Here is a 16,460-nt window from a genome sequence, read left to right as displayed (position 1 = left end):
GCATCATCCGTGAAGAGAACACCTCTCCAATGTGCCAAACGCCAGTGAATGTGAGCATTTGCCCACTCAAGTCGGTTACGACGACGAACTGGAGTCACATCGAGACCCCGATGAGGACGACGAGCATGCAGATGAGCTTCCCTGAGACGGTTTCTGACAGTTTGTGCAGAAATTCTTTGGTTATGCAAACCGATTGTTTCAGCAGCTGTCCGAGTGGCTGGTCTCAGACGATCTTGGAGGTGAACATGCTGGATGTGGAGGTCCTGGGCTGGTGTGGTTACACGTGGTCTGCGGTTGTGAGGCTGGTTGGATGTACTGCCAAATTCTCTGAAACGACTTTGGAGACGGCTTATGGTAGAGAAATGAACATTCAATACACGAGCAACAGCTCTGGTTGACATTCCTGCTGTCAGCATGCCAATTGCACGCTCCCTCAAATCTTGCGACATCTGTGGCATTGTGCTGTGTGATAAAACTGCACCTTTCAGAGTGGCCTTTTATTGTGGGCAGTCTAAGGCACACCTGTGCACTAATCATGGTGTCTAATCAGCATCTTGGTATGGCACACCTGTGAGGTGGGATGGATTATCTCAGCAAAGGAGAAGTGCTCACTATCACAGATTTAGACTGGTTTGTGAACAATATTTGAGAGAAATGGTGATATTGTGTATGTGGAAAAAGTTTTAGATCTTTGAGTTCATCTCATACAAAATGGGAGCAAAACCAAAAGTGTTGCGTTTATATTTTTGTTGAGTGTGTGTATATATATATATATATATATATATATATATATATATGCGGAGCATCGCGCCGGCTGCGAGCCGACGCTGCAATCCATCCGCATGTCTTTCATTAAAAAAAATCTCCTTTAACAGTGGAATATCCGGATAAAATGCTGAAACCGACTTCTTCTGAAACTTCTCTGTTCTCTCACGACGTCCTGGATCAATAGAGCCTGAAATGTGGAGGTTTTCGGCTTGAAACAGGCTGACGACGGCGCCTGGGAGCGCTGCGCGGCGTCCCACTCCGTGGGAAGTCCTTAAAGCGACAGTATCACCTCAAAATCTCTCATCAGCCATTAAGTTTTCACCGAAAACCATCTTAATTTTTCGAACCGTGTCCACTTCGATGTGCCTCACAGGTTTAGAAAAAATTTTGATCAAACAAAGCGCCAGTCTCTCAGCAACTTCTCAGACAAAGGAATTCCGACGAAGGGCTGGACAACTCCTCCCACAAGGAGTGCTCACAGTCGAATGACGTCACCGACAGGCGTGGAAAAACTCACGCATGCGCACAAGGGTTCAAGCATGTCTGACGTAAAAACATATGAATGAAATCCATATAGTTTTTGAAAAAATAAAAAGGACCTATACTTTATTGACAGACCTCGTGTATATGTAGTGTGTGTGGATGCACAGCGAGAGAGATTCCACCAAAATAGCAAATATTTATGAATGAGTAATATGATATTGTTCAAAGTGTGTGGACTGCTTTACCCAAAAAAATTCAGGTTTAAAGGTGTAGTCTTTTGTGCTGATGGCATTAACTTCTGTGGCAGGTGAGAATGTTCTTCATGTGAGAGATGCTGATACTCATAATAAGATCTATCATGCACTGGAGCTGCAATTTGGGAAGAGATACCCCTGGTAAGACTCATATCCTTCCTACCTGTCTCTCTGTGTCTTTGGTGTTTTTCATGTGGATAACTTTATCTGCATAACTAATTTATCATTTTTTCAGAATTAATCACACCTCAAAACTTCAGAAATCATCAGAAATATAATATAGTTACACATTGAAACACCAAATTCATGAAGAATCATTCACACAGGAAGTTTATATTAAATGTTTGAATTTAAATAACTTGTGATCTCCAAATTATTCTGTTAATTAACAAGAGCAATCAGATTTCTGACGTCCACCACTCTGGATCCAGATCACCTCCAAAAGTCAGTGGAATCTTTCATGCCCTAATATCTGTCTTGGTGCAAATTTGGTCAGAATCCATGGAGTAGTTTTGAAGTAGTTCTTCACAGCCTACATATCTGGATTCTGGATCTGGTGTCACCGAACGAACAGTCCCCCCTAAAAATCGGTCCGCCCTGCCTTCACTGCGCATGTGTCATTAGCTGTATTTCACTGATTATCACCTAGTTTCTGCTTAAAACTGCACTACAGTCATCATCTGTCTCACTGACAGATATCTGAAGCTTTTGTACAACAATCATTTCCACATAAATTCAGCATTATTTCATCATACAAGACTGAGGAAGCAGTAAGAGTGTTGCAGCTACATGGACTGCTAGCTGATGCATTCACTGCGCATCAGTCATTTAAAGCATCACAGAGTATAGCCTCGTTTCTGCTTAAAACTGACTTTAGAATGATTTAAGAGGTTTAACCTTGTCATCTGATGGCTAATAATCCATTTGATCGCTTTGGGTGAAGAGACTCTGTCAGACGAGCTGCTGAGCTCTGAAATGACGCATGCGCAGTAGAGGCAGGGTGGACCAATTTTTAAGGGTGGACCATTTGTTCTGCGACACCGGATGACCTTCAAAATTTAACGGAGTCTTCCATGCCCTAATATCAATCTGTGGTGCAAATTTGGTGAGAATGTGTGAAGTAGTTTTGAAGAAATCCTTCAAAGCCTATATAAAGGGAAATCTTGATCCAGAATCTGGATCTGGATCACCTCCAAAATTCAGTGGAGTTTTTCCATGGCCTAATATCTATCTGTGGTGCAAATTTGGTGACAGTTTGAGTAGTAGTTGGATTGTCATGATGAATTGCGCGAGAGTGCGGATCCAAAAATAGCCTGCCCTGTCCTCGTAGCCGCCAGGTACTCGGATAATGGGCTTCTAACAGCCTCGTCCTCACCACTAACATGTCTCTAACATCCTCATTTGTCCTCGTAGTACCTTGTACACAAACTGCCCCACGCTGTTTTTGCTAAATTTTGAACTTCTTGAAATTAGCGCCACATGTCAGAGAAGAGCCTTGTTAGCCGAATATTCTGCCTCTAAGAGCCTCTATTCTCCCATGTTTGTTGTATATAACTGGAGTCATACCAAAAAAAGAACATGCTATGTGGCTCATTATTCATCCTTCATTTTTCGGTGGGACCAGGGTTTTAAAGTATTTCCAGGCTTGCTGCTGGGTAATACGAGGTCTGTTAGAAAAGTATCTGACCTTTTTATTTTTTTCAAAAACCATATAGATTTGAATCATGTGTGATTGCATCAGCCAAGCTTGAACCTTCGTGCGCATGCGTGAGTTTTTTCACGCCTGTTGGTTGCGTCATTCGCCTGTGAGCAGGCTTTGAGTGAGCACTGGTCCACCCCTCTCGTCGTTAAGGAAATGGCTGAATGATTTGGAGCTTTGCTGCATCAATTTTTTCCTGCAACTGTGAGAGATCTCCAGGTGGACACCATTCGGAAAATTAATATGGCTTTCAGGGACGATTTTATGGGGATTACACAGATTGAGGAGTGCTCCAGCCGGTTTAAAGACCGCCCACAGCGTCTGAGAGCGCGGCGCGCTCTGAGCGCCGATCGACAGGCTTAAACCCCGCTGAAACAACCAGATCATTTCCAACGTGAAGACTTTGTTGATCCGGGACGTCGTCTGACTTTCACAAAAAGGCAGAAGGCGTGGACATCAGCACTTTTTCGGCACATTCCACTGTTACAGGAGTTTTTTTCATGGAAAAAGAAGCGGATGAATGCGCCACCGTGCGGCTCATGGGGCGGGACAAAACCACCTCGGTGTTGGTCTCAGGACGGCTTTCAGGTGGCTTTCAGACGGCTTCCGGTTGCTTTTCAGTCGTGTGAATATCCGAGAAATTGAGCATGAGCTGGACATGCCCCAACATGTCCTGTGAGGCTTCATCACGGCATTGCTTTGCACCATGTGGCTCCGCGGCGACCACACCGCGGGCCTGTCGATCGGCGCCGCGCTCTCAGACGCTGTGGGCGGTCTTTAAACCGGCTGGAGCACTCCTTAATCTGTGTAATCCCCATAAAATCGTCCCTGAAAGCCATATTAATTTTCCGAATGGTGTCCACCTGGAGGTCTCTCACAGTTTCAGGAAAAAATTGATGCAGCAAAGCTCCAAATCATTCCGCCATTTCCTTAACAACGAGAGGGGTGGACCAGTGCTCACTCAAAGCCTGCTCACAGGCGAATGACGCAACCGACAGGCGTGAAAAAACTCACGCATGCGCACGAAGGTTCAAGCTTGGCTGATGCAATCACACGTAATTCAAATCCATATGGTTTTTGAAAAAAATAAAAAGGTCGGATACTTTTCTAACAGACCTCATATATGATAAAGACTTTAAACTGGCCCAGATGGATGAGCGATATAAATACTGGCTTTGTAAAGGCATTACAACTTACGGTCTCATTTCCGATGAGGGGAGATTATTTAGCTTTCAGTAACGTAGACATGAATACTATTCAAATTGTATAAATTTATTTAAATAGAAAAAACATTTCTTTAGATACCTCTAGATTATGGCCTATTTTAGTAGTAGTTTAGTATTATCAAAACAGATGAAAGTAACACAGATATAATCAACATCCTGATTGAAGCATATGCATCAAGTCTCAAAAGAAAACTAATTACTAATATTTATTCATATTTACAGTCACTGACAGGAGTGCCTATATTAGAACCAAATGGGAGAAAAGTTGCAGTAACCATTTCTGAACAGAAGTAGATGAATATTTGTAAAACCCAACTCAATGCTTAAAGTTCATATCATGGAGGGAATTTACTTTTAAATGGTAACTAAATAGTAAATGGACTGCATTTTTATAGCGTTTTTCCTTCTGCATCAGGTGCTCAAAGCGCTTTACAGTAATGCCTCACATTCACACCGATATCAGGGTGCTGCCATACAAGGCACTCACTACACACCAGGAGCAACTTTTAAAAAATATGATTCGATTTTTCGTCACCCCTAAAATTAAACAACTCCATAAAGCTCTGCTAAGATACGGATATTGTTGGAGGGAATGTGGAATATCCATGGCAAACAGTTTCCACATCTTTTGAGACCGGCAAACTCCTCTGCCCTATTGGCTGGACACAGTACATGAAATTAATATAATTATGGGTTTTGAGATTCAGTACAATCTTTGCACAATACAGTTGTGCTCAAAGGTTTGCATACCCTGGCGGAATTTTTGTTTTTTGGCCATTTTTCAGAGAATATGAATAACACAAACTTTTTTTCACTCACGGTTAGTGGTTGGGTGAAGCCATTTTTTGTCAAACAACCAGGTTTACTCTTTTTAAATCATAATGACAACACAAACTACCCAAATGACCCTGATCAAAAGTTTATATACCTCTGTTCTTAATAACATGTATTGCCCCCTTTAACATCAATGACAGGTTGGAGTCTTTTGTGGTAGTTTTGGACGAGGCTCTCTGATGGTAAAGCTGCCACTGAATATGTTTCAGACTTTATTTACATCAGTTACAAAGAATTACTAACAATATGGCACTCGATGGTAAATCTGCATGAAGTAGACAGTTCTCAAAAACTGAGGTACTGTGCAAGAAGAAGAGTGAGGAAAGCCACCAAGACACCCAGACAACCCAGAAGAAGTTATAGGCTTATGTGGCTGTGATAACCTTGAGGGCTATGACAAGCCAACAGTGCAACAAATACGCCACTTTGTCACGTATCACCAAAAAAATGCCCTAACAAACGCTGTTTTGTTAGTTACTACAGCACTTTTTTTGCTGTCATTTCAAGGCGACGAAAACTTCCTCTTCATAACATCATCTAATTTCTCTTGTGTTTTTTTTAATACGTTTTAATCCTTGTTGATTTTGGACATTTTACACTCCTGTTATAAGACAGTGATTGTAGTGCAGTGGTAAAGTTTCCATCTGTTAATCAGAGCGTTTGTAAATTGCAAGTTCAAATCCCACCAGTGGCATTTATTTTTTATTTAACCAGGGTTATTTAACTGCAGGGTTCTGTATTGGGACCCTTTTATTTATTATTCATATCAACCCAGTGATTTTCACTAATTATACACCAATATCTAATCTGTGGGTGTCCAGTGATTGTAGTAATTATTTATATACCCGGCTGGACATAAGACATAATGAGAGCGCATTGCTTCATTCATGTCATTTCATGACTGTACGTCTGTGACCATGAGTCATATACAGAGGCACAGAAGGATCATACTTGTTTGTCCGCTCGATAAGAGGGATTAAATATTGGACATTGCAGTGTTTTATATGGTGTGTGGTTTTCATTTTGTTTCTCTACAGCAGCAGCGCAATGTGGTGCAATACGTTCCAGCGGGATCATTCACGCCTTCCCAGCCATGTGTCCCTCCCGACGTCTGCTCAATGTTTTCATGGTTCACTCTTTTAGGCTGTCTCGCTATGATTCGCCCTCATTCGTACTTATTCGTGCATTCGTGTGAAGGGGCCTTAAAGCATGTCCAAAAGGAGGTTGAGCCTACTGTGGCCCTTGGGATGCCAATTAGCGACCTTGCTGCAGGTGCAGTACAGTGATGGACTTGCTGCTACTGCCGCTGTCTGACAAATGTCATACAAATCATCACAAGATTTTGTACTTGTTTCTTTTTTTTTTTTTGTTCTTTTGATTGATCCCACTGTAGATTGAGCAGCACGATGTGAACAGAATTGATTGAAAAGCCGTTTTTAACCACAATTAATGGCGAAAATGCAATTTTCATTGGATCACCAAATTGTGCAACATGCAGCTATGCTCAAAAGTTTACATACCCTGTCAGAATTTTTGGTATTTGAGTGTTGCTCAAATGGAAGGTGTTGACATTAGTATCTGAAGATGTGGAGAGTAGTGGGAGTTTGTCTGAGATATCACTGACTTTAGGGAGAAACTGCTCCCTCTGGTAGATTGCCTGAAATGTGGCCACAGTATTCGCACATCATCAACTTAAAGCACTATATGTGGCCGAAAGTAGAGCATCCTGACGAGACAAAGAATTCAAGTCACTGACTTGCAATCTATTTTGGGAATAGAAAGGGGAGCGTCACAGCTTTATAATGGTGTAAGTCGTGTTACCGGAAGCCTTCCTCTCTCCAGATGTCGCACCCAGGACCTTATCCACAGTCACTTCACTTCCATCCACTGCCTGTCTCATATCCTTCCAAAATTTCACATGACCCTATTCCTTCTTCAGCTTCTACCATCTGATTCTTGGTTCAGCTCACATTCTCTTCTACTTCTTCATCGCCAAAGTCATCCTACAAATGATCATCCAATGCTGTCTAGCTGGGCGCTCCTTGCCACCACTGTACAGTCTCTAAATGAACAGGGGGAGAACGTGTCTGGGGGCAGCAAGAGAGGATCCCCTACATAGGATGTAGTCCACCTGTGTGCACTTTCCTCCACTCTTGTATGTTATCCTGTGCTCCTCCTTGAATAAGTATTCACAGTAGCCATTTATTTCTGTCCTTTTTGCAAAATCTACCATCTTCCCCTCCACATTCCTTTCCTTCAAAGGTTATCTACCCATTACTATCTCATCACCTGTGTTCCTTCACTAACATGCTCATTGAAATCTGCTTTCATCACTATGCTTGGGTATACTCTGTGCCACCTCACCTAACCAGAAATCTTTCTCCTTTATCTCACAAACTACCTGTGGGGCATATGCACTGATGACATTCTTCATCACCCATTCACTTTCTAACTTCACACTCATCAACCTGTCAGACACTCTAACCTCCAACACACTCTGACTATACTCTTTCTGTTGAATGACCCCAACACCATTTCTCCTCCCATCCACACCATGATACAACAGTTTTAATCCACCTCCCATGCTCATGGCCTGACTTCCCTTCCACTTGGTCTCTTGTACAGACATGTCAACCTTTCTCCGCTCCATCATATGGGCCGACTCTCTCCTTTTACCAGTCATACTGGCAACATTCAGAGTCCCGATTTTCACTTCCACATTTTTAACTGTGCTCCTCTCTTGTTGCGTCCAAACGCGTTCTCTGCTTGTTCTTCTTTGCCTAACAGTAGCCCATTTTCCGTTGGCACCCTGTTGGACAACGGAACTGGTGCCAGTAGTAGTTATCCCAGGCCTCGACTGATCCGGTATGGAAATTTGATTTTTGAAGTGCATGCTTGTTTTTGTAAAATTTGCGCCAGTTGCCGTTTACGATGCAACCCTACTTGTTTATCCAGGCTTGGAGCCTGCACACTGAATACTTTGAGTTGTGCACCCAGTGTGACTGAGATTTGACCAAATGTATGGTGTACACCCTTCATGCTTCTGTCCTCCTCATTTACGTCATTCATTCAGAGTAGTATTGTCTTTTTTTTTTTTTTCTTTTTTTTTTTTTTTGAATGGGGAAAAAAATTTCTGTTTCTATTTCTGTTTCCTACCAGCTCTAAAATTTATGGTGACGGCAATGCAGTACCTCGTATTCTCAAGTTTTTACGCACCATTGTCCTGGATGAGCCCCTCCAGAAGACTTTCCGTTTCCCACCCGTGAAAGACTCCATATCCCAGGACATCGATCATATACTGGAGACACAAAGCGCTCTGGCCATTGACATGGGAGGGACCAACCTCAGAGTGGCTATCATCTCCATGAGGGTAGGCTCAGTGGGTAACATGGACCAAAATATCAATAACATTTTCATTTTCCCCACTTCTGTGATGAGAGCTTTCATGTTCAAAATCAGAATCTTTATTTGCCAAGAACTACATATACAAGTAATATCTTTCTTTGCAAGTGTCAACATGAAATGAAACATATTGAAAGATATGCAACATAAAATCCCAACATAGAATATGCACAAAGTAACTGAAAGTGTAAGAATATAAATGTTAAAAAATAAAGTGCATGTTTGCACTCACTACAGTAGAGGAAAGTGGGAAAAGCTCTTATTTAGAAGGATTCTCTCATGAAATAGACAAGTTATGTGTTCTGCAGTAGTGTGCAGATACAGGAGTTTCAATCAGAGAGATGACTGTCCTTGTGTAGGAGAATGATGGTATGAGGAAAGAAGCTATAAAGATTGCAGATTGCAAAGAAATAAAAAAATAGACATGTGACTTTGTTTTTTTTTTTTTTTCTAAACTTAATGAATAATGAAAATAAGGACCTTTTTACCTGTGGTCCTGCATGAAAGGAACGTTTCCAGTGTATTATGTAATATTTTTTTTTATAAATTTCTTAATTATTGTATTAAATTACAATATCAACAGTATCAATGAATAAAAAATAGCCTTTGTCAAAACTATGAAAAGTACAAAAAACAAAATGAGTAATACTGAGTTGATCTCAGTTTACACTTATGAAAGCTCTGCAATTAATTTGTGACCACAGAGGTTAATATAAGTACTATAATACGCACTCCCAATGCTGCCTACTAAATGCGAATGTCCCTTTATGGGCAGCGAGCGACATGACACCTCCTAACCGGGCAAAATATTGACGAAGTTCCCAGATGTTAATGCATTTTCAATGTGGATACATGAGTGAACACACATGGAAAAAAGTAGAGAAGCTTGAATCTTCGACTGGACTGGGTTGCTTGACGCAACTGGGTTGCGACCAGCTGTGGGCATGAGGCCCTGGGACTGGTACGTAAGCTGGAAAAGACTTAAAAAGATAGCTAACTTTAGAAACCACTTAAGATTTAACCTGAGATGCAAACAAAACAATGTTATTCCCAAATGCATGAAGCAAAAGGCACTAGAAGCAGGTCACACAGCAGAAAAAATCCAGCACAGTTACCTTAGGAGGATTTTGGGTCTTAGAATTAGAAGGCTTCATTTTAAAATATTAGACCTCCAAAATAATCTTGATAGTCTGCACAAAAGGTTAGAAACTTTAGTGGAGGAAGAGGCCCATAATAAGATCACAAAGTTCATAGTTAAATTTCAAATGGCTGAGCATTTAAAAAGTAAGGAGTGGCAAATCAGGAAGTTTCACAACCTTTTAGTGCAGAAAAGGCATACTTTCAGTGGGAGTAGTTTTAAGATGCACCCAGAGAAATTAGTGACAACAGGGAAAATTGGGTAAAGAATCTCTCCGACAGGGTTCTTACACAGACGCTAAAGGACTAAATTTGTCAGTGACCCCTAAACATAAACCGACAGTAGATTACATCACTGCAGTAGAGTCAGCCATTAAACATAACAGTTTGTCAGTCAGAAGCTGGGGACCTCCGACTAAGAGTCACAGCAGTGCTGAACAGTGCTAAGCCTCCTCCGTCCAACATCACAGGAGAAGAACGGAAAGCTTTGTCAGCACTGCAGAAGGACCAAAGCATCCTTATCCTGCCAGCGGATAAAGGCAGATGCACGGTGGTCCTAAACACATCGGACTACGAGGCCAAGATCAACAACTTGCTCAGTGACTCCAATACATACGAACGTCTGAAGAGAGACCCCACGAGCGGCTATAAGAAGAAAATCATTAGCTACCTCCAAAACCTGGAGAAAGAGGGACTCATCGACAGGCAGGCATACTACAGACTGTACCCTGGGGACGCCACTCCATGCTTCTATGGATTGCCCAAAATCCACAAACAGGACGTGCCTCTCAGGCCTATTGTATGTAGCATTCCATCACGTACAATTTGGCCAAGCACCTCAAGTGGATTTTGGCTCCTCTAGTGGGTAACTCAGACCACCATGTGGAAAACACACAAGATTTTGTGAACAAGATCAAGGACCTGCAGCTGAAGGCAGATGAAACAATGGTGTCATTTGATGTGACATCATTGTTCACATGCATCCCCACCGCTGAGGCTGTCTCAGCTGTGAGGCAGAGACTGCTGGATGATGTCTCTACTTGAAAGGACCAAACTCACACCAGACCACATCTGCCAACTCTTGGAGATCTGTCTTAACACCACGTATTTCCTGTTTAGGGGGAATTACTACAGGCAGATCCATGGTTGTGCGATGGGGTCTCCGGTATCCCCCATTGTGGCCAATCTGTACATGGAGCGAGTGAAGAAGACAGCCTTGACGTCTTTCACGGGCATCCCTCCCAGTCACTGGTTCAGATATGTCGATGACACATGGGTTAAAATCAAGCAACAGGAGGTTGAGGACTTTACAGAACACATCAACTCGGTGGACTCCAATATCAAGTTCACACGTGAGGATGCCAGAAACAACCATTTAGCCTTCTTGGACTGTGATGTTACGATTGGAGAGAACAGGCAGCTCCAGACAGGGGTTTACAGAAAACCCACTCACACTCACCAATATCTGCTCTTTGGCTCAAACCACCCCCTTGACTCTTCAACACAGAGCCCTTCAGGTGCCCACAACTGCAGAGGGAAGGGCTAAAGAACAACTTGTCCGGAAAGCCCTCACAGTATGTGGGTACCCACGATGGTCCCTGGACAAAGTGCACACGTCCCAGAGAACAGAGAGACCAGACAGACAGGAGACGGAGACAAGAAGAGTGTCTCTCCCTTATTTAGCAGGAGTAGGGGAAAAACTACAGAGGCTCTTCAGACAGCACAAAATCCCAGTTTACTTTAAACCAGTTAACACCTTGAGACAGAAATTAGTTCACCCTAAGGACAGGATCCCTAGTTACAAACAGAGCAATGTAGTGTATTCTATCAGATGTCAGGAAAACTGTAACGAACACTACATAGGTGAGACTAAGCAACCTTTACACAAAAGGTTATACCAGCACCACAGAGATGGCACCAGTGGACCTCAGTCTGCAGTTCATCTCCACCTTAAAGACACTAACCACATGTTTGAGGACAAGGAAGTTAAAATCTTAGCCAGAGAGAAGAAATTATTTGAGAGAGGGAACAAGGAGGCATTCTATGTGAAACAGTTGAAACCCAGCCTTAACCGGTGAGGGGGTCTGAGACACGCTTTGTCCCCTGTTTACAGTGGGGTACTCAGGTCAAAGCAGTTTGTCTTTTGTTCATGGTAATGAGTCATTCACGTCATCAGGAGAGTCATCAAGGGAGCCATCAGGAGAGGGTCCGTCCCATCATTAGGAGGGACAGCTGCCCTGTCATTAGGAGGGTGCTAACTAGAGCACAATAGGTGCTAATTAGAGCTATTGTTTAGTCACTAGCCTATATCAGTCTGCCTCTCGGTAGGAGGGGTCTGGTTAGGTTTAAAACTCCAGCTTTTGTGGCTTCTGTTTATTCTTCTCGACAAGAGTCAAGACAGAAGTCAGACTACCAGAGCAAGAATTTTTAGCTGAGGAAGCTTCTGCGATTTGAAGCAAAACATCCTCGTGTGAAGCAACCCAGTCCAGTCGAAGATTCAAGCTTCTCTACTATGGAAACCACCTGGACAACTGAGAGCCTACACAGAAACACATGGAAAAAAGCTTGCAAAATGCGTCTTAAAATGCCACTCTGACCTGGATATCGAGCCAGTAAAATGAATTTACATTAAATTACATAAGGAAAGTATTAAAGTTACACTGATCTGTAGGGATGTGAATCGTACAACAACTCACAATTCAATTTGATTCCAATTTTTGGGGTGACGATTCGATTCAGAATCGATTTTCGATTGAAAGAGCTCTGAGAAATAGTAATATTACTTAAATGTTTATATTTAAGAAAATGCAGCTTTACAAGGTTAATCAAGTGGTTCTGGATGTAAATTTACTTATCTGCTTTGCTCGTTCAGAGTTGGCTGGCAGTTTAGTGAAGTGATGGTCAGTAGTTGGGCAGATACCGTTGCTCCCCTCTGAAGTGTTTCCGAAGTACTTAACTTTTATTTTGCAGATTTTGCACACTGCATAAGTCATGTCAAGCTCCTTACGCAGCAAATAATAAAATCCAAAATGCACCCTTCAGCAAAGACGTTGCTGGCTGAATTAGCTCTTAGTCTGCCATGCTAAGCTGCAGCTTACAAATGTTTTGAAGCACGCCAAACCCTCCCCTCGTGGGGACGCTGCAGTACGGAGGCCGTTGCCTGACAAACAGTACACACAGCGAGTAAGCAAGAAAATGTTTTTAAAAAAATGCTTTTTAAAAAAATGCTTTTTAAAAATCGATTCTTGGACATTTTGGATCGATTCAGAATATTAATAAATAAGAATTGCGATTCGGACGTGAATCTTTTTTTTTTTTTTCCCCGGCACCCCTACTGATCTGTTCCAGCTGTGATAAGATGTTCTGCTGCTGCTGTGTTCAATACTGCATAACTCATTAATCTATATATATATATATATATATATATATATATATATATATATATATACACACACACACACACACACACACACACACACACACACACACACAAGGTCCGTTAAAGTATCCGACCTTTTTATTTTTTTCAAAAACCATATGGATTTGAATCACGTGTGATTGCACCAGCCAAGCTTGAACCTTCGTGTGCATGCGTGAGTTTTTTTCACGCCTGTTGGTTCAATCAATCAATCAATCAATTTTTTTATATAGCGCCAAATCACAACAAACAGTTGCCCCAAGGCGCTTTATATTGTAAGGCAAGGCCATACAATAATTATGTAAAACCCCAACGGTCAAAACGACCCCCTGTGAGCAAGCACTTGGCTACAGTGGGAAGGAAAAACTCCCTTTTAACAGGAAGAAACCTCCAGCAGAACCAGGCTCAGGGAGGGGCAGTCTTCTGCTGGGACTGGTTGGGGCTGAGGGGAGAGAACCAGGAAAAAGACATGCTGTGGAGGGGAGCAGAGATCGATCACTAATGATTAAATGCAGAGTGGTGCATACAGAGCAAAAAGAGAAAGAAACAGTGCATCATGGGAACCCCCCAGCAGTAGAGAGGGTGTCTGTCTCCCTGATCTGAATTGGGAGCTGGTTCCACAGGAGAGGAGCCTGAAAGCTGAAGGCTCTGCCTCCCATTCTACTCTTACAAACCCTAGGAACTACAAGTAAGCCTGCAGTCTGAGAGCGAAGCGCTCTATTGGGGTGATATGGTACTACGAGGTCCCTAAGATAAGATGGGACCTGATTATTCAAAACCTTATAAGTAAGAAGAAGAATTTTAAATTCTATTCTAGAATTAACAGGAAGCCAATGAAGAGAGGCCAATATGGGTGAGATATGCTCTCTCCTTCCAGTCCCCGTCAGTACTCTAGCTGCAGCATTTTGAATTAACTGAAGGCTTTTTAGGGAACTTTTAGGACAACCTGATAATAATGAATTACAATAGTCCAGCCTAGAGGAAATAAATGCATGAATTAGTTTTTCAGCATCACTCTGAGACAAGACCTTTCTAATTTTAGAGATATTGCGTAAATGCAAAAAAGCAGTCCTACATATTTGTTTAATATGCGCTTTGAATGACATATCCTGATCAAAAATGACTCCAAGATTTCTCACAGTATTACTAGAGGTCAGGGTAATGCCATCCAGAGTAAGGATCTGGTTAGACACCATGTTTCTAAGATTTGTGGGGCCAAGTACAATAACTTCAGTTTTATCTGAGTTTAAAAGCAGGAAATTAGAGGTCATCCATGTCTTTATGTCTGTAAGACAATCCTGCAGTTTAGCTAATTGGTGTGTGTCCTCTGGCTTCATGGATAGATAAAGCTGGGTATCATCTGCGTAACAATGAAAATTTAAGCAATGCCGTCTAATAATACTGCCGAAGGGAAGCATATATAAAGTGAATAAAATTGGTCCTAGCACAGAACCTTGTGGAACTCCATAATTAACTTTAGTCTGTGAAGAAGATTCCCCATTTACATGAACAAATTGTAACCTATTAGACAAATATGATTCAAACCACCGCAGCGCAGTGCCTTTAATACCTATGGCATGCTCTAATCTCTGTAATAAAATTTTATGGTCAACAGTATCAAAAGCAGCACTGAGGTCTAACAGAACAAGCACAGAGATGAGTCCACTGTCCGAGGCCATAAGAAGATCATTTGTAACCTTCACTAATGCTGTTTCTGTACTATGATGAATTCTAAAACCTGACTGAAACTCTTCAAATAGACCATTCCTCTGCAGATGATCAGTTAGCTGTTTTACAACTACCCTTTCAAGAATTTTTGAGAGAAAAGGAAGGTTGGAGATTGGCCTATAATTAGCTAAGATAGCTGGGTCAAGTGATGGCTTTTTAAGTAATGGTTTAATTACTGCCACCTTAAAAGCCTGTGGTACATAGCCAACTAACAAAGATAGATTGATCATATTTAAGATCGAAGCATTAAATAATGGTAGGGCTTCCTTGAGCAGCCTGGTAGGAATGGGGTCTAATAACCATGTTGATGGTTTGGATGAAGTAACTAATGAAAATAACTCAGACAGAACAATCGGAGAGAAAGAGTCTAACCAAATACCGGCATCACTGAAAGCAGCCAAAGATAACGATACGTCTTTGGGATGGTTATGAGTAATTTTTTCTCTAATAGTTAAACTTTTGTTAGCAAAGAAAGTCATGAAGTCATTACTAGTTAAAGTTAATGAAATACTCAGCTCAATAGAGCTCTGACTCTTTGTCAGCCTGGCTACAGTGCTGAAAAGAAACCTGGGGTTGTTCTTATTTTCTTCAATTAGTGATGAGTAGAAAGATGTCCTAGCTTTACGGAGGGCTTTTTTATAGAGCAACAGACTCTTTTTCCAGGCTAAGTGAAGATCTTCTAAATTAGTGAGACGCCATTTCCTCTCCAACTTACGGGTTATCTGCTTTAAGCTACGAGTTTGAGAGTTATACCACGGAGTCAGACACTTCTGATTTAAAGCTCTCTTTTTCAGAGGAGCTACAGCATCCAAAGTTGTCTTCAATGAGGATGTAAAACTATTGACGAGATACTCTATCTCCCTTACAGAGTTTAGGTAGCTACTCTGCACTGTGTTGTTATATGGCATTAGAGAACATAAAGAAGGAATCATATCCTTAAACCTAGTTACAGCGCTTTCTGAAAGACTTCTAGTGTAATGAAACTTATTCCCCACTGCTGGGTAGTCCATCAGAGTAAATGTAAATGTTATTAAGAAATGATCAGACAGAAGGGAGTTTTCAGGGAATACTGTTAAGTCTTCTATTTCCATACCATAAGTCAGAACAAGATCTAAGATATGATTAAAGTGGTGGGTGGACTCATTTACTTTTTGAGCAAAGCCAATAGAGTCTAATAATAGATTAAATGCAGTGTTGAGGCTGTCATTCTCAGCATCTGTGTGGATGTTAAAATCGCCCACTATAATTATCTTATCTGAGCTAAGCACTAAGTCAGACAAAAGGTCTGAAAATTCACAGAGAAACTCACAGTAACGACCAGGTGGACGATAGATGATAACAAATAAAACTGTTTTTTGGGACTTCCAATTTGGATGGACAAGACTAAGAGACAAGCTTTCAAATGAATTAAAGCTCTGTCTGGGTTTTTGATTAATTAATAAGCTGGAATGGAAGATTGCTGCTAATCCTCCGCCCCGGCCCGTGCTACGAGCATTCTGACAGTTAGTGTG

The 16,460-nt window shown here is 41.7% G+C and overlaps 1 protein-coding gene across 5 annotated transcripts in view; it reads left to right on the top strand.

Moving 5' to 3' along the window:
• Window positions 1–16,460, top strand: part of gne (glucosamine (UDP-N-acetyl)-2-epimerase/N-acetylmannosamine kinase) — a 125,030-nt gene that overhangs the window by 79,146 nt on the left and 29,424 nt on the right. For all 5 annotated transcript variants that reach the window (XM_034187481.1, XM_034187482.1, XM_034187478.1 and 2 more), the window contains 2 exons: window positions 1,559–1,646; window positions 8,424–8,634. In XM_034187481.1, the coding sequence (XP_034043372.1) occupies window positions 1,559–1,646; window positions 8,424–8,634 (299 nt within the window). The remainder of the gene's footprint in view (window positions 1–1,558; window positions 1,647–8,423; window positions 8,635–16,460) is intronic.

This window comes from Thalassophryne amazonica, chromosome 15, assembly GCF_902500255.1.
Source record: "Thalassophryne amazonica chromosome 15, fThaAma1.1, whole genome shotgun sequence".
NCBI classification, from domain to species: Eukaryota; Metazoa; Chordata; class Actinopteri; order Batrachoidiformes; family Batrachoididae; genus Thalassophryne; species Thalassophryne amazonica.
The sequence above is the reverse complement of the archived record's forward strand: the minus strand, read 5'-3'. Positions and strand labels throughout refer to the sequence as shown.